The sequence below is a fragment of the Echiichthys vipera genome, assembly GCF_963691815.1.
Source record: "Echiichthys vipera genome assembly, chromosome: 17".
Lineage (NCBI taxonomy): Eukaryota > Metazoa > Chordata > Actinopteri > Perciformes > Trachinidae > Echiichthys > Echiichthys vipera.
In genome coordinates, this window is record NC_139842.1 from 9,307,265 (window position 1) to 9,335,161 (window position 27,897).

General features: G+C 41.7%; 1 protein-coding gene across 1 annotated transcript; it reads right to left on the reverse strand.

Annotated features, from left to right (window-relative positions):
• Positions 1 to 364: 364 nt before the first annotated feature.
• On the reverse strand, positions 365 to 27,823 carry mapk8ip3 (mitogen-activated protein kinase 8 interacting protein 3). The gene is made up of 34 exons (XM_083931776.1): positions 27,487 to 27,823; positions 22,587 to 22,707; positions 21,768 to 21,838; positions 20,875 to 20,966; positions 19,189 to 19,212; positions 17,295 to 17,349; positions 15,907 to 16,138; positions 15,660 to 15,762; positions 14,580 to 14,698; positions 13,774 to 13,785; positions 13,059 to 13,076; positions 11,635 to 11,692; positions 11,120 to 11,272; positions 10,000 to 10,057; positions 9,706 to 9,857; positions 9,482 to 9,538; positions 9,203 to 9,373; positions 8,434 to 8,560; positions 7,656 to 7,706; positions 7,256 to 7,345; positions 6,771 to 6,926; positions 6,407 to 6,572; positions 5,897 to 6,097; positions 5,630 to 5,813; positions 5,403 to 5,522; positions 5,018 to 5,098; positions 4,828 to 4,895; positions 4,153 to 4,301; positions 3,890 to 4,061; positions 3,680 to 3,793; positions 2,874 to 2,912; positions 2,187 to 2,354; positions 1,796 to 1,942; positions 365 to 910 (listed from the first exon to the last, which is right to left on the reverse strand). The coding sequence occupies exons 1-34, from the start codon at positions 27,790 to 27,792 to the stop codon at positions 786 to 788; spliced, it is 3,960 nt and encodes a 1,319-aa protein (XP_083787902.1). The 5' UTR covers positions 27,793 to 27,823; the 3' UTR covers positions 365 to 785.
• Between the last annotated feature and the right edge of the window lie 74 nt (positions 27,824 to 27,897).

Genomic DNA, 27,897 nt, shown 5'->3' on the forward strand with positions numbered 1-27,897 from the left:
CCTCATGAGGGTTTAACTTTTATCAGGCTGTCTTTATCAAGATTGGATGCACAATATTTTAGGTAACAGCCAAAAAAAAATAAAATCCATCGTAATTTTGACTTTCCATTTTGTCCCATGTTGTTTGTTTGCCATCAACTACAATCTTAAAGCCAAAACAACAGTAAGCTGTCTCTCTCACACACACACTGTTGAGCCGTAAACGCCATTCAAACACATTATGGCCTTAATTATTATGGATTGCTAAATTTCTGGTGGGAATGCAAGTCAGTGGGGTCATTCGCATTTCTGTTTTGTTGTTGGTACAATTGATGCGTGTTGGTGGAGGAGAGGAGGGGTCTCTGGGCTTTAAGACGAGGTGGAGGCTTCACAGATGACGAACTAAGTGGAGGAAGAGGAGAGGTAACTCTGGGGGCAGATGCAGGACAGTTGAGGTAAATATAGGAGGAGTTACAGTGTGCTTAGAGGGTGAATATAAGATCGATACAGAGGAGGGAGGTAGTTATGAGGCCGGGTTACAAGGCTCATGAAGATAGTTACAATGCCCTGGGTGGGAATGAAACAGGATGGCAGGCAGATTACTAGATCAGAGGAGGTACTTACAAGGTGACGGGGCAGGAGGGGATATAATAGTTACAAGGGACAATAGACGGCTTGGGGGGGGGGTCGTTTTAGAGCCATAGGGGGGACTTTTACATGACCGGGGATAATTACAAGGTTTTGGTGGCTGGAAGCTTTTGAGGGGGCAGGAAGGAGATGAGCGGGTGTTGAAGCCGAGCCAGGTGTCACTCGGGTATGTAAGACACCTGCCAGACGATGATGTGGCTCCGCTCAGCTTTACACAAAGCAGGTTTTATCTGCGAAGTTCCACCGCCGTCTCCTTCCTCCGTCTCGTCATCTTCTCCATCGCCTGAGGAACAACAGAGGACTTGGGATGAACACATGCTAAAACCTTATTGTGCTGATGATACAGTGTGGTAAAGTCTATTTAGTTATTTTTTCTGTATTTTCTAAACCAACATATCAAAATAAAAGGCATTTCATTTTTATATAAAAAAAAGAAAATGATCAAAGCTCTTATACATATTTAAAGAAATGTTTCAAATCATTCTGGGAAGTTGTAAGGGAGTTTTTATTTAAACAATAATATCAAACGTTACAAGAATAGGAAGCTGTGGAGACATTTTACAAGGTTACAAACTGCAACATCAGTACTGGTATTATTTAACATTTTATTTTGAAAATTGATAGGAAGTGTTAGTATGGGGTATTGGCCACATATGAATTATATGTGACCTGCATATATAAAATTGAGTGTTTACTGTGTTCCAGTGGTCAAAGTGGAGAACTGTAAATAATGTAGTGTTGCAGTTCATCACTGTGACCATTGGGGGGCAGGCAACACACAACACTCACACCAATGATGCAGTATTAATAAGTATAAATATATATATATAAAAAAAAATCCAAAATCAACTGTGGAAAATATATAATTTATTCTCGATTAACTGTGCATTCATTTTGTTTTATAGAGCAGACTTAGCAGAGTCCAAGTCGAGACCGCATCCAGCGCAAATCGAGTCTGGTTCAAGACCGTAACAGGCAATAGTGTCTTTCTACTGCTAATCTAGTGATGGAGTTAGAATGGATCGATAAACAAGATTGATCTTCTAACATCAAACTAATCGATGCAGATATTAGAGGCAACGTTCTGTACAACTTATCCTGAATCAGCAGCCAGGGAAGACTTGTCCAGCAAGGAGTGTGCGTGTGTTTTTCAGGTGTGATTGCTCACCTATACGGAAGTCGATGTAGCCTTCTCCTCCACTCAGCACCAACACGTTGTGAACACTCTGGGCCTCCGTCTCTTGGGGCGCTGTTGAACCCTGCCCCTCGGATGGACTGTCCAGCACACTGCCATTAAGAGTAGCCAGAACATTGCCTGTCACACACACACACACACACACACACACACACACACACACACACACACACACACACACACACACACACACACACACACACACACACACACACACACACACACACACACACACACACACACACACACACACACACACACACACACACACACACACACACACACACACACACACACAGGTTATAGGGGCTGTAGTCAGGTACAGACATAACATAATGCAGGTACAGACGGGCTTTGTGCGTACCGGGTACAGAGACGAAGAACTTGACGGCGTCACGGTGTCCATGGAAACAGAGCTGGGCTTGTGCCATAGAGCAGTAGGGGATGAAGCTGCCGGTGCTCTTCTCAGAGCCGCCGTCGTCGCCGTACACGTGGATCACTCCGCCGGACGACGTAGGAGACACCTTATTGGCTGAGGGATGAAGAACCCAGGAGTGAGAAACTAACCAACCAGGAATGTTTACTCGCAAATCATATGTGGTCGGCAGCATGACACAGGTGGAAGAGAACACACCCACAAAACCCACATATTTCCACAGATCAACTGAAAATGAGAAAATGATTTTAGTTTATTTTTAATATTTAAAAAAGAAAGAATTGAGACAGCCCTCGCATGCAATGGATCTGGTACGCACAAAAATATATTTTAGTCATTGATGCAGTAAAGCACAATGATAAATAACATGCAAAGCAACCAATGAGTAAAAGCACTGCTCTGATAAACAGAAAAACATGAAGTCATTGCACACAGAGTACTTTTGGTGACCTTCAGCTAAATGTTCACTGAAAGTGAACAGAAAAGGTTCTGAAGAAAGCGTAAAGAAGATTCGCTTTAGTCTGCAGGGAGGGGGGGTGGTGGCGTGATGGTTTGACCAGGCAAAGGTGGGCGAAAGAAAAGGAACAGCAGGAGGGAGGGAGCGCTCCCACTTACCCCTCAAACCAAGGAGCTGTCCCCGGTGAAGGACCACAGCTACAAGAGGAAGAGGAGGAGGAGGAGGAGGAGAAAGAGGACAGTAACAGTTATGACCAAGACTGTCTGTGAAAGAGGGGAAACCACTTGAGGAGGCAGGAAAACAGAAGGTGGAAAGAAAGACGGGGCGTTCATGGGGCGAACAGAGAGTACGTTAAAGAAGAACAGTGATACGTGAGGAAAATTACCGTCGGTTTTTGATTTTTTCAGGCTGCCTAAAGATACAATTTGATAACATTTGATGTTGAAGCTGCTGTTAGTTTCAGTCATGTACACATCATTAGCTGAATTTCAGATCATCAAAAAAATTTTTTTTAAATAGTTGAACATTTGCAAAGTCATTTGCCTAAAACAAAGGAATCCAGGAAAAAGCAAAATGTCCTTCTACATCTCATGGTTCAGGGGTTTGGAGCCAAATGGTTTCAGATCTACACCAAAAACAAATCCGTTGGTGAGTTTTTGAGATATTCTGCAAAGTAAAGTAAAATCCAGGCAGACAAACCACAAAATAACATCCTTAGCACAGGTAACTAACGCGGTGTCAAGAGGATTTTTTAACCAATGAAAACGTACGATTTTGATGATCACTTCACAAAAAACTCAAATGTGGATTCAAATGTTCATGGTTTTATCAGACAGGAAAAGGCGCCCATTTCCCCTTATTCTATTATTACGCAGGCAGTGCTTTCATGGTTTGGATTTTTTTTCTGAAACAACATGTTTTAGTTGGGAATCACTTGTTGTAAGCTGTATAAATGAAAACTCACTTTCTGTCAGGGGGATGGAGATGATCACGCCGTTTCCGGTTCCTACCCAGAGACGATTTCCACCAATCAGAAGAGCTGTGATCCTCACAAAAGAGAAGCCCAGCTTGCCAGTTCCTGTGAATTAAACCCAGTCGGCGGAGAGAAACTCAAGACTGAGCATGTCAGTGAAAATATAACCACTATCAGCGTTCACATTCAAAGTAATCTCACCCAGCATCTTGCTGACGTACGGCTCGATATCCACGTCCTGGAGGTGCTGGTGCGTGTGCGCGTGGTAGAGACGCAGGGTCGAGTCTAGCCGGATCGACACCCACACGCCGTCACCGATCCACGCCAGCTGCCGCACCTGACTCTCCCTGCGAGGGTGGGCGTCAAAGGACTTCTAAAGAGCGGTGAGGGGTTGAGTAAATCCACTCGTTATTACAGTTTGATGTTATTGTTGGACTCGTTTTTTCAGCAGATGTCGAACTCACCTCGATCTGCATGCTCTTGGGCTGGATGACGTGGATCTTGTTCTTGTAGCCGCACCAAACCTTATCATGAACTACAGCCATGCAGCGGATGGAGTGATGAGGTCGGCCAAGGTCCATAAGGTGGTAGTTGGATAGATCCCACTGGCCATCTGTTGACAAAGCCACACAGATGAAGTTATAGCTAAATAACTACCAGTTATTAGCTGCATTCATGTCACCAAAACACACTGAAAGCATTCATTTAAAGCTTTAAGGTCCCATATTGTAATGTTTTTTCTTAATTTTTTTTTTGGTTGAGGTTCTTTATGAATATTGTGAAAGTATTAAAACGCTACCGAGAAATGCACTCAGCGCGGAATCAAACTGGTCATTAAAATGGACCACAATTGTACAATAATATGTCTTTTGAACATTAACCCATGTAAACGTGTTCTAGTAGCCAAAATAAAAGTGTGAACCTGAAAATTAGCATACTATGGGACATTTAAGTGTTTTAACATCAATTAAGCGTTGAAAAGAGTTAGCTCGTCATAGATCTGCACACGTATTTTCCAGTGAAAACCTTGTTACGCTCAGGTTTTTCAGCCTGAAATGTGGTTTTCTTGGTTCCAGGAATCAACTAGAAGTTTGTTGTGTGGGCGCTCAGTTAAAACATATATTTAAAATCTCAAATACCTTCTGATCTATGGAATATGGCGAGGGTCCCGTCAGCGAGGGCAACCAGCACACGGCCTTTCACGTGTCTGCAATTCAAGAGGAGATAGAGACTGCTGCATTGATAGAAATTTATAGAAAGACTTCTGAGTCTGAAAATCCCAAACTACACAACGTTAACCAACAATGAGAGAGTTTCACCACCACTTACACCAGACTGAGCACAGAGTCTTTGAGTTTGATGGAGTGGAGGCACTTCTTCCAGTTCCCAACTGCTGAGTGGACGTAGAGCCTTGAGGGAGAACAGAGGCAAGATACTCCAGAACAAAACCAAACTGCATATAGAGTTCAAAAGAAGCATGTCAGGATATGTATGTGTGTTTAATGGTGAAATGCAAGATTCTTTTTTGGGTCTTTCTTTCCCCAAAAGAATCAAAAAGACTCTTCTTATCCAGCGTGAGACTGATCGTTTCTTGCAAAAGAAATGCAGTAACAATAAAAATATAAAGTTAATGGTCAAAAAAAAGATTGTAAAATGTGTTTTGAGATGCTACGTGGCCTCAGAAGTCGTTGTGTAGTTCTGCTGAGTGACCTACCAGCCGTTCTGGGCCCCGAGCCACATAGTGGGGGCCACGCTGGTGTAGTTCTTGGACTCTTCACCTCCGTCCTCTGACTCTGGAGGCTGAGAAGAGTCCTCTTTGGATTGACCTGCGTTCCTTTAACATTTCAAAAAAGGACACCATAATTCACCATAGTCGTTTGGTCCTATATTTATTCACCACACTCCTAATGGTCTTTATATGGACAGTCTTTGGCCTCCTACCTGTCGGAGGCGTCTGATAAGCGTGGTTGGGGGTCGGTGAAGACGTGCTCAGTGAACGGTCCTGGAGGTCCAGATCTCAGCTCTGCTATGTTGGCCGTCGACTCAGGAACTTCGGTGGCCTCAGTGGCCTCCTCTGCCGATTGGGCGGGGTGAATCTTTCCGTTCATGGGAGGAGCGGTGGGGGCTGAAGCAGAACACCGTTAAAAAAAAAATCACACAAACTGGACACCTTTCTGTGACGACAAAAAACATTGAGGATGCAAGCACCTTGTCCTTTGTCCATTATGGGTGTGTCAGTGCGTGAGGAGCAGTTGCTACGGGCAACGCTGCAGTTGGTGGCACAGCCGACAAGAGTGATACCAGCCAACATGCCCTCCACGCTGCCAGTGTCCTCGCCCGCTCCACCTGCTCCGCCATCACCTGGATCCAACACGATCTCTCCTGCCGGATAGTCACTCTCGCTGGCAGCTGAATACAAAACACATATTCATTATTCACTAATTCATTGTTTTCACTAAATCTTTGCAGTACAAATGGTGGGGAAATTCTTCAGCAGTGAAATTAGGTGGTAAATACACATTTCTAAAATGAATTAACAACATTTTGATAAAGATTCCACACACAATCTGATAATAACAAGAGATTTCTATTTTTACTGTGTATCATCCAGAAATAATACTGAGAAACAAAACAAATGTACCTCAAAGTCACACCCTTCACCATACCGGATGTATAAAAATGCAAATATGAGTGTCTAACAAGGACTCTACATCCTACCCGGCACGCTGGAGATGCAGAGCACGTGGGCGTTGCAGACGTTGAACTGGTCGACCAGCGAGCCCGGCTGGTTGGCGTCGATGATGACCACCTTGCTGGCAGAGTGGGTGCTGGTGAGGATCCACACTCGACTGCTCATGGTGTCTGTTTCCTGGAGCTCCTTCGACTGGGTGAGTGGAGAAAAACAATGACGACTCACCGAAGCAGGACAGACAAGGTTCAAGTGTGTGTCCTCCTTATTTCTGAGTAGTTTAATGCATTATACTTATCCCTAATATGTGAATACTAGTCTTACACATATATGATTCATTTCTAGTTGAGTGTGCAATGTAAGTTTTGAATATGATTCAAAATCTGTTTCTACCTTCCTCTTCTCTGGGGAGCTGTGGCTGCTCTTCTTGCCACTTCCGTTCTCCTCAGCGTGCAGGGGGTCACCACCGCCCAACAGTGCTTTGGCTGGTACCGACTCCTGGCTGCTGGTCCTCCATCCTGTCAGGTCCACCCCAGCTGCACACCACAACTACAAGCGCAGACACGCATAATTGAGAAATATGTAAATAATCAGAGATCGAAGTGCCACCTGAACACTTCCCGTAGTGCCCTTTTTTAAAATGAAGTCTCATCATGCCTCTCTACCGGGGTCCCTTGCCACAACAGTACGTTTCACATTAATCCATGATAAGCTTTCAGACTGGTTGTGATGTCACAAACCATGCTTGTAATTCGTTACAAACCACTCGTTAATCTGAGATCTTTGAAAAAACCTTCTAGCGCCAAACTGCGCATAAATCATTCAAGTGAAGGAACAAAAAGACACATTTTTGAGTAGAGCCACATTGAAGTCCTCACCTTCCTGTTGGGGTCCTTCTCTACCAGTGGACGACAATACACAGGGACGGGCACATTCTTCATGCGGTTGTCCTCTTTCTCGTTAGTGGTCTAAAAGCAGGAGGTGATAAGAAGTCAGGACACAAACAAAGTAGTGAAAATGGTTCCATTGTGCATATGTGTGTCTTATCATGTCTTAACGTCAAAATGGCTCTTGATTATTATCGTTTCCAGTTGCATTTCATAGCAAACTTTTACTCTGACCTTAGAGTTTTGGTCCTTTATCCAAAAAAATGGAGCTGACAGTGCCTCCGTTTGCAAACAGAAAACGCTGGCTTTATTATCTGTATATTTATTCAGAATGGGTAAAAAGAAAGGAAACCGTAAAGGCGCATGCTGGTGCTCGGTTGGCCTCACTTGCCTGTTGTCTCTTCAGCGGGCTGTCCTGAGCGCTCTCTGTCGGACCACCAGTCTGTGGGAGACAAAGTTAGAGCTGCCTGCTTACCAAAACACTCTGACCATCAGCCTCCGTGCAGGGTTTGTCGGTAAAGTTTAACATATTTCCATGGTATGAAATCATGTTTATGCTTGAAACTAAAGTGGAAAAGACTAAGAAATTTCTACTGTTACTTGGTCTTGGTGTTTTTATGGAATTTATTGACACTAAGAAAATGATGCCTTATCCTTAAACCAACACCCCTAACAATGAATTGGTCCTTCTATCTTTATGGGCTCAATCAAGAGTCAACAAGAGTCTGAGCTTTAAAAATGATGTTCCAAAAATAATGTGGCTGTATGTCACACTTTGCAAACCTGTGAATGAGTCAGCATGAGAAATTCAAGTTGATAAAAGATGTCTCCGCTTTCTAATGTGAGAGCAGGGACAAAATGTGGACTTCTAACTTAAATGCGTGTTTGCATGTGATTTGAATTTCTCCTGCAGTGTTTCTCACAAGTTTATAGAAGGTTATACACAACCAAATTATTCCAGATCATCTTCTCATAAACTTTAAACCTTATTGACCTTCATTTGAGTCCGTATGTTTTCATCTATCCAGTCAGTAACTTATCAATCAGTCAGTTATTCTCAGACAAGATGAGTAATTTATGTTTTTCTTGTGTATGTGGAGGCCCAAAGAGGTCTCTGACTGACCATGAAGGATAAGGTTGTGTGTGTGTTTGTGTGTGTGTGCCTGTACCTGTTTGAAGCGAGACGGCACACTCCAGCCGCAGGCCTGCATGATGCCATCGTCACGGCGCATGTGCTCCCTGACCTGCCTGTACTGTTCACGCCGCTGCTCTCGGCGGGCCAACAGTGCAGAGTCACTGAGGAGAGACGCAACACCGTTACTGGCCAGTCTGGAAGCGAGGGGAGAGAGGGGAAGAGAAGAGAGAGAAAAAAAGCGAAGCGTTAGCAGCCTGGCCAGCCAGCAGCAAGAGACGGAAGGGAGAGATGAAGAGGAGAGGAAGAAAATAAAGCAACAGCACAAAATAAACTAAGCTTTATTCTAGCTCAAGCCAAGCAATGCGTTTTATCACAATAACTTTTAAAATATGGAAACAATGTGAATCTTGTTGCAGGTCACGTTCATTATCACCTAAAACTAAACAGTTCAATTGGCAACTTTACAAGCTCTACCGTTAAAAACGACCTCATCTTTCCAAATCATCTCATCCTAATAACAACAATTGTGTTATAACCAAAAAAGGCTTTATCATTATAAGACAAGTTTCAGATAAGACAACATATTTCCTTTGACAACTAAGAGATGTGAATGGGATGTGAAGGCAGAGACAACCAATCCCAAAGGAGAACAGCGTCATCTCCACATTGAGTACTGGAGAACGTGCTTGAGGCGTTCTCCATGTGGCCACAAAGCGAGCAAAGCAACCAGGCGTTCAGACCAAAGCAGAGTCCAGAGGCAGATAAGGACGTTTAGTGAAAGTGTTTAGCTGGTTGCCGCTTACTCTTCGGGGAAGAACTCCAGCGTGCGGTTGGAGGTGGAGATCTGACACATGGTGTGGCTGCGTCGCTGAGAGAAACCAGCCGGCGAGGGCGACTTGTAGTGGATGTTGACGCTGTAGTACGGCCGCTTGACAGGCGGAGGGCTGGACGATGTGCTGAAGAGACGTGCGAAGCTGGTGGATGGAGGGAGAAAGAGAGGTTTTACTTTTGCCGTTTTACCAAATCCTTTGTTCAGGGGATTTTCTAATTGTAAATACGTTTAATAAAAAAGAGAATCTCACAACTGCCAGATGGTGGACTTCTTTTTCTCTTGGATTTGAGGACTCTCCCTGGACGCCCTGAGAGGAAACAGAGGTGTGAGTCAAAGGAAAATAAATAATAATAAGGCTAAAACAGCCCAGACAGTAATGAGTTCAACTTGCAGCTTGATTTAGGCCATAAACATTTTAATATGTTGAGTTGAAACCCGTTCTTCGTCTTAAGTTTAAAGCTTCCTTTCGTCTACCTGATCATTTCCGTCCACCGTACAGCCTCCTGCAGCTCCATCAGTCTCTCTTTGTATTGATTCCTCTCCATCAGCACACGGGCCATCTCCACCCGGGTGAACCGCCGTCGCTGCGTCATTGTCATGTCGCCGTCCTGCATGGGTGATGAAAACTGGGCACACAAGAGCATGGTGCCATTTATTAATTAAACTCACATTTTCAGACTTCAAGGAAACAACAGTGATATCATCATGCACACCGATTCAGTGTGTAGGGCGAATAATGCAGACGGGGACAGAGACAGTTTTACTCACATCATCACCTCCTTCATCCTTGGAGTCCCGAGACGCACCGAGAGCCTCTGCTCTTAACCTGTGGCCCAAAAGCAAAAAAAAACAAACAGCGTTACACAAACTTGATTTCTACTTGTGGCTTGTGAACGAGTTGATGTCACAAGTCCAATGGGAATGGGAGTGACAGAGGGACCTAGCGGGAGAAATTTGGGACTTAAAGTTAGAATCTCAAAGATGTCTGTTTCATTCTCTTTGGCAGCACCTATGGGTGACAAGTGAATCATTGCGAGTGTGTTTTTGGATCTCTTGAAGTTTCATCATCTGAGAACGGAAAAAACTGAAGAAAACAGGGAATGTTGACACCCAGTTGCTAATAATGCAAATGCCAGGGCCTTCATCAGTGGGCCATAGATAGTGCCTTTACAGACATTTATTTAAATGAAAATCTTCAAGATTATTACTTTAAGTCTTTGTTGACTAGGCCTCTGCGGCTGCTGTGGGCATAAGAGATTTCTGATGACGATAACTAAAAGACTGGACCACAAAAAACTACATCAATAACCTGTGTCTTGGTAAGTATTTGTGGGAAGTCTCGCACGTAGTTTGATTCTCTCTGTTTTCCATCTATTTTCCCAGATTTACTACCATCCATTTCCTGTCTGACTTAAAACTGTCTCCTTTCACAGCCCCCAAGTGTATCTAATGTACCTTAAGATTTATTGGGTGGTGTTAGCGTAGCGCTTTATGGCAATAGAAGCTGCTTTAACTGCCCGTAAAAGGAGTCCCCTGCCAATGTGAGCTACTTCACCCATAAACACAAATAAGCTGCCACACTGAAATATGTACTATGAAGTCTTTTGCTCAGATCGCATACAAAGATTTGATTTTAAGAAGCACATTTGAACTGCAGGTAAACATGGCTGTAAATGACGTGGAGGGTTTGGATTACAGCTCAACAGTTAAAACCATTATGTTAAGGGATAAAAGTTATTGTCTTTCAACGGCAGCACTGTTTGTTTAACAAGCTTATTGTTGTCTGTAGCATCTCCAAGTGTATTTCCTATTACATTACACATTTTTTTAAGGAGCATTTTGTTTTCTTCCTAAATCACTGTATGTGAAAGAGACTTGTAATTTTCACCTCCTGAGTTCTTCTTCCAGCTCCTTGACTCTGGCGTCCACCTTGTTCTTGGATTGCCTCAGAGCCTCCAGCTCCTCCCTCAGCACCTCCTGCTCCCCCGACAGCTCGTCCACTTTGGCGATAAGGTCATTTTTCACAATGTTGAGAGCATTTCTGTCGATCAAAGAGAAATCAAAAACAGTAAGATAAAAAAAAAAAACGTTCCTGTTTACGCACACAAATAGAAAGAAGCAAACCTTCTGAATCTAGAAGCGTCACACTCAATTAGACATATTTTTCAGAGCACAAAACGTATCTTTCAGTTGGTTTAATGCGCATTTTTAACACACACACACACACACACACACACACACACACACACACACACACACACACACACACACACACACACACACACACACACACACACACACACACACACACACACACACACACACACACACACACACACACACACACACACACACACACACACACACACACACACACACACACACACTCTCTGTTTCTCTTACTTGGTCTCTAGGAGCTGTTTGTTCTCTGTCAGCAGGTTCTCCACCTCCTTACCCATCCCTGCAACAGCCACGTGCACATCTCAGTTAATCGTCACACACAATACACAACATCCATTAATCAAATGATCGATAAGCAAAATGCATTTCCCAGAATTTCTGTGGCAATGCTGCCTTTCAGACCAGCCGAGGTAAATGATGGGAAACTTCCACAAAGGGTTTGATAATTTAATAAAATAAAAATTAATGGGCAGATTATTGATTAAACACTCATGTTGACAAGGAAGCTAAATCATATTGAAAAGAAAGCTCTGATAACTTAAAAATAAGTAAACACTCATGAAACTAGACAGCAGGGAGAAGTCCGGAGCATCTTTACCGAACAGTTTAACTTTTAGTAGGTTGCCAACTTGTGAGGATATTTTGTCACAGTGCAACCATAACAGTTCTTCTCCTCAAAATATAACATTTAATTTGATCAAAACTTTATCCAGCTCCATGAGTGCACATGTATTCAGTTTCAGGGTTGATCCCTTAACCATGACAGTGTTAATGTTGTGCTCAACCTATTAACTTTGTTATTAAATCTTAATTATCTTCGTCACTGCCCGAGGTTAACTGAAAATTGTACGTGCAAGCAGCAAGCACTGTGCAACAGAAGCCAAGCACACAAACTTGAAGCAGGAATTTCAACATAGAGACAAATTTGGACAGAGGAGCAAACAAACCAAAAACAAAAAAGCCAAGAGCCTTTTAAACCAGGTGTCAGTTAAGAAAAAGTGGGGAGAAAATGGTCCTGTGTGACTCTTTCTGGGTTCAACCTGTGTCGACTTACGGTAGCTCAGACTGACCGCTCTTAAAAGCTTCCGAACGCCACCTACTGTCTAACAATAATCTCTTAATTTAAATCATATATTTCTTGGACTTTGGACTTTGAAAGTGTAGAAGATTGATTTTATAATAAACAAAACCTTTTTCTGATAAATCAATTTGTTCTCTTTCTGCTCACTGTCATTTTCTAAAGTGAACGATCACATGACAACAGGTATGTGATAAAAACACACTTTATCCAAACCAACTGAAATGATCACACAGCCTGTTTATCATCTATCATCCCACTATGTTTTCTTGATTGCACTGCCTCTTTACCATTACATTATCCAGCAGCAGTGTTTCCTTTATGAACAACAGCACCATTTATATCTTAATGTTCTCTAAATGAGCAGCTCTTTATTGACAAATATATTTTTATATATTTAAAAAAAAATAGGTATGTGAGATGCAAAGTTGGCACAAAATGTAAATATAAAGCCACACACAAAATAAAAGCGGACACAAAGAAGGAACCAGGAAGACGTGAAAGCTAAAGGCCAGGGAATGACATAACAAGCAAATGTGACAGTGTGCGTAGGCACGGTGCGCCTTACCGAAGAAATCATCACGGACTGGAGGCAAAAGAAGAAGAAGAAGGGATAGGAGAAAAGGTTAGAGAGAGGAGGAGCAGAGATCAGAGAGGGAAAAAGAGGACAGGAATGGAGAGGATGCTGATGAGCATTTTCTTAATGTGGACTTGAAGAAGAGCAGCAGGGCTCAAGGACACAAAAGCTGCTATTTGTCCCTCATAATGAAACAACAGAATAGTTCTGTGATCGAACAGATGAGCTATTCAAATATCATTTGGTTTTAAAGTCCCAGTGAAACTGAATCTTTGAGGGCATATTGCTTCGGTGAAATGATGTATTTTCTGTTTGACGATGAGGCCGGGTGGGAGTGTCATTGTAAACTGATGGCATATACTGTAAGTCTGGGATAGAAGGGCATTTTAAAAACATAATTGGCTGAAAAGGTATGCATACTGATATAGGTTATGGCACTCACTTAAAATGAAGATACTTTCACTGTGACTTTAAAGGAACAAGAAAAAATTATTTAGTGCGAGTGTATGGATATCGGGCATCTAATGTATTATCAGAATCTCTAATTGCTTCGTCCAGCAATAAATTAACAGCATATTAATAATTAAAACTATAGTAATGTTCCTTTTTCCAATTTGTACACTCTTAGATGTGGAGTTTAGAGAGTAGAGAGGAGTCGAGAGAGTAAAAGGAAAATATACCAACCAATGCATGCTCAGATACACACCTGAGAACTCGCCTATGGGTGTCACCAGCAGAAGCACATAAAAAAAGGGAAAAAAGGAAACGAGTGAGAAGTTATCAAATGGGACCACAAGTCGGATCAAATCCCCTGCTCTAGTCCTGCGGTACAGAAATCAGGGATAATAAATCAAAACCTAAAACAAACAAAGCCCTCCAGCAGAATCCCTCAAGACTGACATCAAAGATAAATGACAAGCATAAATTAAACAAGAAGCGCAATGAAATCTAAGGAATACAATAAATTACACTTTAAAAAAACAAGATCTGGTCAAACCCTTTAAAACAGGCTGCATTAAAGATGCCTCTGCCTCATAAAAAGACAAAGAAAAAAGAAAAGCAACACTTCATGAATGGCCAGTTGAGGTTGGGGGTGCAGCCAGAGAGATATTTGTGTGTTTCACAGGATGTGACATGTATTCCAGCCTCAGCCATGCAAAGTAAAGAAGTCAGAGTCGGTGCAGTGGCACATTCACACAGCCTCACATGGAGCTTCTGCCCTGCGGTAACGCACAGCCAGAACGAACGCATCCCTTCCTTTGGCTCTACACTGAACCTGAATTACTGAGTATTATCACAGATTGGCACGTCAGTATACAGCAGAAGTCTCACGCTTCACTTTCACCAGTTTAAGGTGAACAATGATCACCTCAGGAGGAGCAGCAGTGTTCAGGCGTTTCCTTTGAAGTGAAACACTGAAGTGACATCACTAAGCTCCAACCAGCAAAGTGATTTTAACTAATAAACACATGATCGCAGCAGAAGTTACAGCAGTCACAGTCCTGTTCATACCTAGCAGCTCAGCGCCTGCATCTACATCTCCAATGATGTCCGACTTTGCGTCCTTGATCTCGTGGTAGAGAGAGTCAGTGTTGATGCCGAACGCCTCGTTCACTATGCCCTGCGAGGGGCTGAAACACACATTAGAGTTCATTAGACCAGTGGTTCGCAAACTTTTTTCAACCAAGTACCCCCTGACCATGAAAAAAACAGTTTCGATAGAAACAAAACTTTTATAAAGATGCAACAAAAAAAATCCTACTGCTACGTTTCAACCTTGCCTTTGTTGTCAGTCAACATAGGAATGCTGAATATGAAATGGGGTTGATCAAACTTACATATTTATTTTTTATTGTACCTAGTTATCCTATAATTATTCTAGGAGTCATGCATGACTGATATTTTATCAATTAAGATTTTTTTTTAATCTCGTATACCCCCTGCAGTACTTCAAAGTACCCTAAGGGTACACGTACCCATATTAGAGAAACAATGCATTAGACCAAAGCAGGGATGGCCCAAACTATGACATTTGGTCCTCAGACTTTCACCTCACAAAATCCTTTCAATATGTTTTTGGTGCCGTTGCTGGAAACATCATTGGGGGAAAACTCACCAATGAGAAGGCACCAGCAATGCCTGTGAGTATCTGTACAAATCAGGGTCAATGAGAGAGGAACTTACTTTTTTACTAATTCTAGTGAAAATGTGAGACTTTGTTTATGGCGGTTCAGCTCATGTGTAACACTGTTAAAGTCTGGCAACCTCAGCCTTGGTGATTTTCTAATTCTAACTTTAGGGGAGGAGAAACTGCCTGCAGCACTCAAATCTGTGCACAACAAAACCCTACTCTGGCTTTTTAACAAAGGATAACTGCAGCCATGATGTGCACTGTGTTCAATAAGTGAACTCAAGCGAGCAACTCTTTGCAAGCGTTTTTTCCCACCACAGTAAAATGAAAGGAAACCAACTGCTCCAGACTTCCTTGGAGGAGCAATTGCCGTAAAAGTTACGTGACGTGTGGTATATTCCTTTCAACCTCTTTGACTAATTAAAAAAAAAGAATGCTGCTCATTTTATGTGTATTTGCACCTGTTTCCTCCTCCGTACACACGGGGGTCCACACACATGTCCAGTTCAGGGGTCGAATCGATAATCTCCTGAAACTCGGACCACTCATCACTGCTTCCCATACCTGGAAAAACATAAAAGGAATCACCACAGCACTGAACGATAAAAGAATTTAAACATTTCTATGATGTTTTTTTGTTTCTCTTTGCACCACTCCAATATTTGGGATGGAACAAATTTGTATCTGTATTTGGGGACACCCTCTTACCGATGCTGACATTCCTAGTTTCCTGGGAAACCTGCACCTCCATATTCCGGCTGAGCCGCTTGGCGCCTTTCCTGCGGTTTTCAGCCCGCATCGCATCAAACTCGGATTGCGGGAGGAAGCCCTCGTTGATGGGGGTGACAGTGGCGGAGGGGACGGAGGAGGTGGGCGTGTTGGACTTGCTTCCTGTGCTGCTGGGTGTGGCCGCCACTGAGTCGGACTCTGATCCATCCTCCTTGGTGGTTTGAGACGAAGGCATGGGAGCAGGACAGACAGCATTATATAGCGAAGGCAGGGTCAGGCACTAGCTTTTTACCTATAACACCTGCACAACTCATTTTATTTTGAGCAACTGACGTGACTGGCAGTTTACTGCTGGCACAAATAATACCAAATAGAGACAAGTGCCACTTTCTCGTGGGCAGCTCCATGTTTTGTGAAACAATTTCCTTTATTTTCTAGGCTTTATGTTGTTATGAATGAGATAATGAATTCAAAGCACATACTGTATTATCACTTTTTGTTGTTGCTATTTTGGATAAATTGCTTAAAAAAATAGGCTTTGATCATGGCTTCCCCATTTCTACTCCTTATGTCGAATGTTGTCAAATTTTAGGCAACTTTGATGTGATATCAAAAATGTCAAGTGTTCTGTAACGCCTTGATGCACTAAACCAATGAATACAAATAACTTGTGTCTGAATTGTATTTTTTAAGGGAAGTCAAGTAGATAGCTCAAGTCTTTGAGTTCTGAATTAATTCTCAGTGAAGACTAAAATGTTGGACTTTACAGGCTGTCCAGCATCCCAAAGTCACTGTCACAGTACATATTTACACAAAAGTAATAACAAAACTTAAAATAAGGATGTCTTACTCATAAAATGTGCTTTTTAATCTGTCCATATGCTCTCAGCATGTTTTCATAGCTAAATACCACGAGAAGCCACAACAAGCAGGTACCACTTTGGATATTTAAACATAATGCCCAAGTGTAAACTATAACATGAGGATGCATGGCAGAAGCTCCATGATCACACAGTTATAAAGAAAACTGAATGGAAAAGCACATGGACCCCTGCTTGCCTGAGTCAACATGTATATCTAACAGATTTAAAAGGTAGATTTCCAAGTGATGTGAATACAATAGTTTCGTCAAAAGTGACACAAGCAGGCTTGGGAGGAGAGGTGGTCTCCGCGTGGGTGTGGCTAGCAGGACGGGCAGCAGTAAGGCCGGCCCCTCCCCTTTCCACTCCCCCTGGCTGCGTGGAGGAGGACAGGGCCGCTGTCTGTCCCACCTGATAGGCGGAGCAGAAGGTAGACCGGCCGAGCTCGCTGACCTGCCAGATGTCTTTCCCGGGCATCATCCTAGCCCCCCCGAGACCCCCACGTACCATGCCCTCGCCGCTGGGGTACAGGCTCAATGAAGGTGGGCGCTCCGCTTTGCTGCTGGCAGAGGAGACACAGAGAGGAGTGGAAACTAATGTGAGATTGATTATGGTTTAAACGTTCTTTATGTTTAACACTTTTTCTTCTCCAGGGCTGGAGCCTGAACTAGCATGCATAAGATGCAAGGCACAGAACAACCTCGACAACATTTTTAAAATTTGCTTATTCTTTAAGAGTTAGAGGAGAAGATTAATACCTAAGTCATACCGTATCTGCATTGTAAACATGAAACTGCAACCAGCAGTTGGCTAGCTCATCCAGGACTGTGTCAATGTTCTCCGGGTCCCAGCTCATATATCCTCCTAATATGCCACATTAAAAAGGCCTTTCAGAGGGTTTTAATCCCCCCATAGATTAAATGTTAATTGTGTTTTTCCCTGGGCCGGTTATGTTGATCTAAGGCTTATAGCCATCTGATGTTATACTCCTTCAAACCTTAAGGCATTGATATCTTCAGAGTGGCTGGATGGATTTTTATCATTAAAACTGCATTTGACACATCAATCTCCCTTTGTTCTTTTTAACTGTGAAAATAGCCCGTACCAATCTCTTATAAAGGACCCTGGGAACATATATACCCTACTGTTCCTAGCATAAAGACATAATCCTCTGTAAAACAGAGAACTGTCGCTTTGACACTTCGTTTATTTAGAGAGTAAAAATAAAGTGTTAAATACAATGTGTTAATTAGTGAGGTTCAGAGGTGCTGGCAGGTTGTTACCTCCACACGCAGTCATGCAAGCTGTTTTATCCCTGTTTCAGCCCTTTATGCTCAACTAAGCTAAGCAGCTGCAGCTTAATATTTACTGTGCAGATATGAGAGTGGAATCGATCTTCTCATCTAACTCTTGGCAAGAATGTGAATACATCTTAAATTGTATGTTATTGGACTGTGTGGAGAAAGCCTGAGCACCCAAAAGAAGAAAACACATACATAAAAACATGAGGAACTCCACATAGAAACAGCAAATGCCTGCATTTAAACCCTGCATCCCAATATATTAAGAAAAGTAAAGTAGAAACAGAGCACAACAGGGAAAGAGATTTTAGGGGAAAGGCAAAATGGCTGATTTACAAGCCCATAAACAGGAAGCAACAAAGGCTCTGAGGGCATGCAGTCTAGTCCACCAGGCCAAACACATTTGCCTCAGGAGCTTTCTTAAATCATTGGGGATAGATGCAAGTCATTCAAACACACAGAGATATCTATTCGGACAACTACAGGTAGTTTGTGAGAAACTCAACAGATATTTAAATGTGTTCCTATAAATGTAACTTACAGGAGTTACTTGTGATTCACTACATGCAGTTTGATGGTAGTATTATTGTATGTCTGAATAAAACTGACTGAAACTGTGTGTGCAGGCTGCAAATCAGTGTATCCACATCCACTTACATCTGCTGCTCTACAAAACAGCAGGCTACTTGCTGCGGTGTGTGCAATATTCAAATACAATATTGTTTCTTCCACATCAGAAAATAGCAAAAATGAAGACTAAAAGTACAAGATGATACCTATTTCTTCTTTACTTAATATCAATACACATCCATATAGTTGCTTCTCTTTGCATAATACTATTGTTTCACTGTTTGAAGAGAGACAAAAGAGACGAGCAGAGCAGGCGGACATATGGATGGAGGGACAAACAAACGGGGACCTCATGAGGGAGAAAGAGGAGAAAACTGGAACAAATGGATTGCATTGTTTACATGACCTTTGAACCATTCCTTAGAATGCAACATTATTTATAGATTCACAGTAAAGAAAATATGAGGAGGGGCATCAGCAATTCTCAAGTCGTATTTTTAAGTCAAAAGCAGGGTCCATGTTAGATTTACCTTTTCCTCCATGTGTGGCGTTGACTGTGCAAACAGCAGCAACAGAGAGCAAGCCAGCAAGACAGACAGACAGACAGACACTGATTAGAGAAAGACAGGAGACAGGAACATGCCATGACACATGAAACCACACAAACACACACTCACGCAGTTGACTCCACTTTTAAAGGTCCCATATTTTGCTCATTTTCAGGTTCATACTTGTATTTTGGGTTTCTACAATATGTTTTCATGCTTTAATGTTAAAAAAAGACATTGTTTTTTCTCATACTGTCTGTCTGAATATATATCGGAGTTCCCATACCCCGGTTAACAGACCTAGATAACTCCTTCAGTAACCAGAGTTCTCGTGCATGTAAACGCTTTACCCGGATTATCATCGGGTTTCTTATCTGCGCATGTGCCGGGGTTAGAACTCCCCCTACCCACTCCACGGCGGAGGCTTTTGACCCGGAAATAGAATAAACCAGGAAGAAACGGCTCCGAAAACAACGTAAAAATAACAACAATAGAGCCTAGCTTCTTTTTTTTGGCAGTTTTTTAAGCCATTATTGTATGGGACGGACAGGAAATGGGGTGAAAGAGAGAGGGGGAGAAATGCAGCAAAGAGCCGCAGGTCGGAGTTGAACCCGCGGCCACTGCCTTGAGGACCTTCAGTCTTTTTACATGGGACGACTGCTCTAACCACTGTTCCACCAGCTGCCGCAATAGAGGTACCTTTAAACCAAGAGAGGATTTTGCCATGGCAAGTAACATCCCCACCAAGATGACCCGTTTCTGTCGTAATTCTGTCCAAAAGTCGCCACTATGGCAGCATTTTCTTCCTGTATATAGTATAGTTGTAAAATCCCAGCTGTACAGGAGACCTGACGGCTCGTTTAAAGGCAGTTTCTGAATACAGGCTGTGTGCATTTCTCTGTGGATTGAGCGTTTTGATACTTTAACAGTATTTATACAGTATAGCTCCTCGACCTGCCTTATAATCAAAACAGACAAGGGAATCTCACTTTTTCACAATATGGGACCTTTAAAGTATTTTTCACAAATCTCTCATTCGTACTGAAACTGCTCCAGATCATCAGCAGTTGGTTAAGAAGTATTGAATCTAAGGAAGTCTAATCAGTGTTTATGAGGCAACAATCACGACAACTATCCTAGAAAAATCACAGCACAAACCATAGTCCTAATTCAAGGCTCTGTTTCTAACAGCTGATGAAGATTTGTAAGATTAAATGCCTTAGACAGTGTAGCTGTATAGATATTTATGATACTGTGAGTTTTGTCATTTGACTGATCTGCAGTTCAGCTACAGAAGCTGCACCAGATGTCCCACTCCATGTCTTGCTTCGTGCTTATAAATAATCATGGGTTAGCTTATTGCTTAACACTACAAGATCTATATTCAACTCTAAAATGTATTTTTCCTAATTATTTCCCACATGGCCCATAATGGCTGCCAGGTTGCTTTGTAAATTTCCTCTCCTCTCTGTCAGTGGGAAGCCTGTTCATCATGGCTCCAGACAAACAAATGCATCAACACAATGAGCGTGTTGAAACATGAAAATACGTTCAAGACAAAACATGAGACATCACCAACAAGACGATGGGTGAAAGTTACAATTTAAATCCACACAAATATAGAGGTAGAACCTTCACACACCAACACACACGTGTAAAACAACTCACGTTCGTCCACAGCCGGGGCCTTCTGATTGGCTGTTGCCCCCTGCCTGCTGCATTTTGGACCGCTCTATGTGCTCAACGTACGTTTGGATCATCTGTGATGCACCATGGCAAGAAAAAGAAAAGATGTGAATAAAAAGGAAGAGGAAATTAAATATATTATATGCAAAAGGATTACAGTGATTTAATGACTTTATTATTAATATTCTAAAGAAATTAAAAAGGTAAACTTTGTGTCTTTATGCTCCTGTTTTTAAACCTGTTTTTTTTATTGGATTGCTTTAACAATGGAAAGTGCTTTACAAATAAAATGTGTTATTATTATTATAATTATTATTATTACTATAATGCTCAAAATACCATACTCAGGCTTCTGCATATTGCTGTTTATTTACTATAAATCACATAAGACTTATTTTAAAGCTGACCATTGTTGTTTTCGATGTTTAAATTGTGTTTCTCTACTTGTCAGGCAGCCGTTGTTTTCCATTCTGAGATATTTTCCTGTGTAAGGTAATCCATTACAGTAACAAACATCTGCAATTACATGTGCTTTCTTAACTGAAACCAATTGCTGCCTGGAGTGTAGAATAAAGCATTTAAAATGTAAAACAATATGGTTTAATTTTGAAGAGATGCAAAGCATCTGATTTGTAGAAAATCAAAACATGCAAAACATTGGTATGCTCCTTTACCACAATATTTTCCCTATTAAAATAAGAGCTGGGGCATTTAAGGATGCTAATATTAACTCTATTCAAATTACCAGCCGTTTACAGGAATGCATGTTTGGTGGAATTTGGAGGCATAACAGTGGAAATGCAGGAGATTATACTAGAAGTGAAAGGTCCAGAGACTGGAGTTGAAAAGTTATTGGGCTGAATGTTTGCTCGGACCTCAGTGTGGCGCTGGTGCAGAGCGTTGTATTCTTTCTTCATGTCTGATTCTCGCTCCTCCAACCGAGTGACTGGGAGACAGGAAGAGAAAAGTTTAACAGCGAGAAAACATCACAAAGGTCTTTGATACTTGGATAAAAGAGACAATACATTTTTTTAAACTGATGTCTGAACAGCATTTGAGCTATTTAGCTATGTGAGTCTAAACTCTGGAAATCCTGACGTAAAACCGTCAATAAAGATAAAAATAAAAATGGAAGTAAACCTAAACTAACAAGCCAATCAATGTACACCCGTTTTAATAAAGTAGTAGCAATTGAACAAAAGCGTTATGATCTAAAAATACCCCATCCTCCAACAGTGTTCCTACTTCCCTTCCCTCCTTCCCATTTAAGCCTCAGTGTTACTATTACTTTTATTTGGAAAAGTAATAGTTTGGCTGAATATGAAGAAAACAGCTTGAATTCCAGTTAATAGCTCGACTGAAATTGGTCAAATAGCTTTTTAGGACTCAATCGAAATCCAGGTAATGAGACTAAGCCTTAAATACTGGTCTCAACACAAATCTGTCATGTTTTGGCCTTTTCCTGTTCAGTTTTAACTGGGTGTCAGTTCAAATGTGTTCCCGCTCATTTAAAATGTTTTTTAATGGATGTTGTTTTTGTTTTTTTTCTCTGTGTGTTGTTTGCTGGAATTAACTTGGATGCTATCGTAATTTCCTCTTTGCCTGGGACATTCGTCAGGAGCAGCCACATGTGCCGCATGTACAGTATATTCTGGGAACACAGGTGTTTGCAGTAAAGATGTCTGTCCACTCACTCTGGTCAGAATAGTTCTTTGACTTGAGCTCCTGCTGTTTCCCTTGCAGCTCCAGAAACTCCACCTGCACCTGCAGGTCCTTCTTCTCAGCTTCCAAAGCATCCTCGAATTCAATGAATTTCTGATGGACAACACATGAGCAAAAATTAGGCTTTTACAGAGCTGGAAACACATGCACAAACTGTACTAAAAGTGTCAGGTTATATAACATTGCAATGATGTATACTGATCAAATTTGTGCAGTCAATATGGAAAAGACACTACACGCTAAGATTATTATGCTCGTGGTCGTCCTGTAATAGTGAAATTGTGCACAGCAGCATTCAGTGACACAAACTGTGCAGTCTGCTCTGCATAAGACAAACACTAATTGTGAGTGTTTGGATGAGAAACGTGTTGTATAAAGCCTTTGCCTCTTACAGAAAGCCGTTTGTCAACAGCTCTATAAAATACCTCAGTTGGTTCTATAGAGTATAAACTCAGTGACTGAGGAACAGGCAAACACAGAGGTATCTACTTCCCCTTCACACTGCCTGGGTTTTTATCCAAAGCTGTTCACAATGACGTCCTTTTTTTCAGTGCAGCAAGTCCACAAAGTCTTAATACTGTAATCCTCTGACTGCAGGGAGACTCGAGAACCAGGAACATGCAGCAAATAACACACAAAAAAGAATGGTACAACCGATTATATTAATATATATCTCTATGGAGAAAACATACTTGTTTGTCATATGAAGAGTAGATTTTTGCAGGAAAATTAACCATTTAGTTCTTTCAGCTTCAGAAATATCACAGAACTCGTAGTCTTTTTGCTGGCTCATTTAACAAGATATGTTTCTTTAGCAAATCAGTTCAATGAGAAAAATTGTGACTCGTTAAAGGTGAATTTACATCTTATTATCAACTATCAAGCTGAATAAACGGCTGTCATACAACTTTGCTATCAACTTAATAACTGAAAACCAAGTGAATATATCAAATAAGGGATCCAACTGTAAATATAAAAAGCAGGGACTGTTTTCTGATCATATTTGGGGTCTTTTTAAAGGTCCCATATTGTAAAAAGTGAGTTTTACGTGTCTTTTTCGATTACAAAGCAGGTCGAGGTGCTATATAAATACTCTGAAAGTATTAAAACGCTCTATCCACAGAGAAATGCACAGCCCGTATTCAGAAACTGTATGAGACAAATAAGTGGGTTTTTTTTACATTAAAGCATGTAAACATGTTCTAGTAAAACCCCAAAACAGAAGTATGAATCTGAAAATGAAAATAATATGGGACCTTTAATATTCATATCCGAGGGCTAGCTTGGTGTTCTCTAGTGTTAAAAATCTAATGTTTCACACGAGAATAAATCCTCTCAAAATAGATAAAAGCAGGGATGTGCTTTGTCTTTTTAAATTTAAAATGTATTGGCCTAATTGAAATGACCTAAAACTAGTGAGTGCCATTATGCTGTACAGTCATTCTACCTTCAGAGCAGCAGACCACAGTTTCACAAATAATATCCTTTTCTCCTGTCCCCTTGAACATCCTTTAAATGCACGTTTACCTGCATCCAACACCTAACCTCTCCAGTCTCCAGAGTATTTGCTATTTAAAAGCAGCGTTAAGGAGAAGCTGCATACAGTATGTAGTGGTTTGGTGACTAGAGACCTGAACAAAACACATAGTGGTACATTTTCAAAAGGACATTTGATGTATGCAAACAATAATTACACAATAATAACAACACAATGTGTGTATTATTATATTATGTCCAGTATGAGTGAGTGCGTTTGACTGCGATGCGGTCGCACTACCAACCATTTACTCTGTGTACTGTAAGAGAGTGAACTGACAATAACATGTCTCTCTGTTAATGTCAATATTGTAGTTTTGGAAGAATTTATTATTGAGTCGAATCTGCAGGCTAATAAGCCGGTCATATTGAAGCTGAGGTGTAAAATTCAGCTTTCCGTGTACAAATGTCTAAAGTGCATCATGTTAAGAGAGAAGGTGGTAAGAGCACGGTCAGGGGCCCAGATGATCAGTATTTTACTTTCATCACTTTGAGAAGCGCTAGTGATACAAAGTGATGGATCACTCCAGCAGGCCGCCTCAGAACATGACACAAAACAACAAAGATGCCACAAAATGGTCGAATTTGTTAACCTCACTTTAGTAACTATAATCCTTGATATCTTGGTGAAGGCTAAAAGGGCAGACAGGGAGCTGTGGCTTTGTTTACCATTAGCTCGAGCCTAATAACCTTGTAATCTGAGCTGCTTTTTGCTCACTGCTCTCGGTGTCTTGCGTTAGGGCGTTATTGTTTTCCTCATGCTCTGAGATTCTCTCTCTCTCTCACACTGCCGTTTCTTTGTGTTAGCCTTTGCTTCGTTCATGCTGCAGCGCTCTAAACCTCCGTCTATTTCTTTCTCTCTGCTTTTGTTGTTCTGTCTCTGCTCCTCCTCATAAACACAAATCAGGTTACAGTGCCGGGCGCCCTCAGCGTGCTCTCTGCACTATTGATTTCCTATGATTCCCCACCCCTCCCATGTCGTCCCATCCCCCATTACATCCCTCTCTGATAGTCGGACAAAACTGTCTCTCTCTGTTTATTTTTCCTATTTCAATGTGTCCCCTAACTTAAGTCGAAGATGTAAAACGACTTCTCTCATTATAGGCAACAACTTAAGAGTCCTGAATGCCACAGGAAACCAAGAGACAATCCAATATGCTTGATCATAAAAGATCACTTTATTATATCAAAGTCTAAATTGGTTAAATCGCTACTTTTAAAAATGCTTAGGGTTAAAGAATACAATGTGCATGTTAAAACTACTGAGCGAGGCACTTCAACACCAACAACCTTCCCTGGATAATAAAAATTAACATCATCGATCTAACTGATATTGCAAGGTTGGTCAGAATAATAAAAGGGGAAATTAACTCAAATTGTAGACGTGTGTGTCACATATGAAGTTTCAAATCTGGCTTTTCTCTTGTCTAGTGAGTCAAACTGCATCATAAGCCGAAAGAAGAGAAGCCGGATCAGACAATTAAAAACGTTACAGTTTTTAACTTGGATGGATAATGCCATTTTCAAGATGGAAAGATAAAGTTTGCTTTTAAAGCATATTGTATCATTGACTTTTAATTTATTGAGCTACATTAGCATGTAGTCTTATCTTATTCACAAAAATAATAACAGACCTTGCACCAGCTCAGTGTGTGATTTTGGTAACAATTCTGATTTCTTTAAGTGATATATACACCTGTTGGCTCAGCTCCTGCAGCAGCTGTTGGTTTCCAAGTATTAATATACTTACAATGCAACAACATGTTCACAATAAAGGATTGTTTTCTATCTCCAAATGAGCTTAAGTGTTAATATGAACCAGCGAGTCCTCTCTCAATTAACAGCTTACGGTGAAAACAAACTAGATAACGGACACGGGGAGGAAACACAGCGGGGAGAGCAGATGATTAAACACACTTAAAGCTGAGCTAAGCTGATACTAGCAGGGCTGCCAGTGATATGCTGAGGCCTCTTTGGTGGGAGGATTAAAGTTGCTTTATGATGCCCGCCGGATCCCACGGCTGCTGTTACACTGGTCAGTGTGTGTGTGAGAGAGAGAGAGAGAGAGAGAGAGAGAGAGAGAGAGAGAGAGAGAGAGAGAGAGAGAGAAAAGATTTTCTGAAGGAGGAGCTTGGGCTGGTAATGTAATAGCTCCATATTGATGTCCACTTTTGTTGTTTCCGTCCCTGTTCTCGCTTTGTAAACTCCCACTGAGAGTCACGCTTACAAGCTGCATCTGTCAAAGCTTTGCTGACTGTCCCTCTATCACCTAACACTGTATGAACGCTGTCATGTCCTCACTGTGTTTTCATATTGTGTGCTAATGCATTTTAATATGAACCTTCAACTGTGCAGAGTGGCAACTCCGGTATAACAAAAGAATGAAAGAAACTTATTTTATCTATTGTGAAAACATACATTTGTATTATGTATTGTAGTTTTAGCATTAGTATTTACAGTTGTGGAGGCACTGTTAGTGGTAGTAGTTGTTGGTGTTAATGGTGTTGTTAGAATTAGTGGCAGAAGTTGTGACACTTACGTCTGTAAAAGAAAAAATCCAAAAATATGATGGTGGTATTAGCAGACCTAGTAGTAGTCGTGGTAGTAATAAATACAAATGCTGAGATCCACATGTGTCTATGGCAGTTTGGACTGAACACTAACTATTATAGGGAGAATTGTATATGTTGAACCTTTAAGTATTGTGTACGTGCATGTTCTTGTAATATGTAGCTGACACACTGTACATATTTACTCCACAGCAACCATTTACTAAAGAAACCCATCTTTGTATGTGATGTAGTGACGCCATATTGAACTCAACATCTAAGATTAACTGGTATGGTGTCACTTCAATATCCCCGGAAAGCAGATTAAGATTAAAAAGGTGTTTTCTACACGTCCCCATTATTTTTGCTTTACTACACGTTGCACCAGTGTCTTAACTAGACCTACATTTTTCTGCACATGTGAAAACAAACTCACAAAGATATCCTAAGGTGAATGTAATGTCTGAACCTTTACTTTTACTTGAGTAAAATTTGATTTGGTGGCATCTTTAATAGGGTACTTTTTAAGCAGGCTTCCAAGTTTTATTATAGGGTTTTTATATTTTAACAGCTTAATAGAAGAGTGTTGAAAATGTGTCTGTAGTGCACTGAGAGTAAAAATAACTCATGTCACAGGCCTTAAACATGAGTCACATGTCTGGTGAAACCTCTCGGTTCAGACCATAGACTGTATTCAGACAGCACACCATGACTGAAGGAAGCAGCGTGCAGCTGGATGTGTTGATGCGGGCATAGAGGCCCATCAGAACCGGGGGTGGTGACTCACCTCCTCCGCCTGCTTGCGAAGCGCTTTCTCCCTTTCGTACTGGGTGATGAGCTGCTCGTTGTCCTCCTTCAGCAGCTCCAGCTCCACTTCGTGCTCCTGGTTCTCGGTCAGCACCCCGTCCAGGTTTTCCAGGACGTTCACCACCAGCGGCATCAGCTCCTTCACCACCTCCTCGTCATAGCTGCGGATCAGCCGCTCGAACTCCCGGTAGATGCTGTTGGCCAAGCCCGACACCCGCTCCGACATCACGGAGCCGGAGCCGTAGTCGTCCTGGTAGACCACCTCGTCTATCTGCAGCTCCATCATCTTGGCAGCTGGAACCGGCTTCTGTTTTTCCAGATGAGGAGGCTGCGCTCAACAGCTTTTTTTCAGGCCTGTATGAGGCGAGACTGTCACAAGGTTTTGGATCCG

Coding starts and splice junctions, on each gene's coding strand:
- mapk8ip3 (XM_083931776.1), bottom strand. CDS start 27,792: ATGATGGAGCTGCAGATAGACGAGGTGGTCTACCAGGACGACTACGGC. Junction 14,699..15,659: donor GTGTACGGAGGAGGAAACAG/GTGCAAATACAC, acceptor TGTGTGTTTCAG/CCCCTCGCAGGGCATAGTGA. Junction 7,346..7,655: donor GCCCGCTGAAGAGACAACAG/GCAAGTGAGGCC, acceptor TCCTGCTTTTAG/ACCACTAACGAGAAAGAGGA.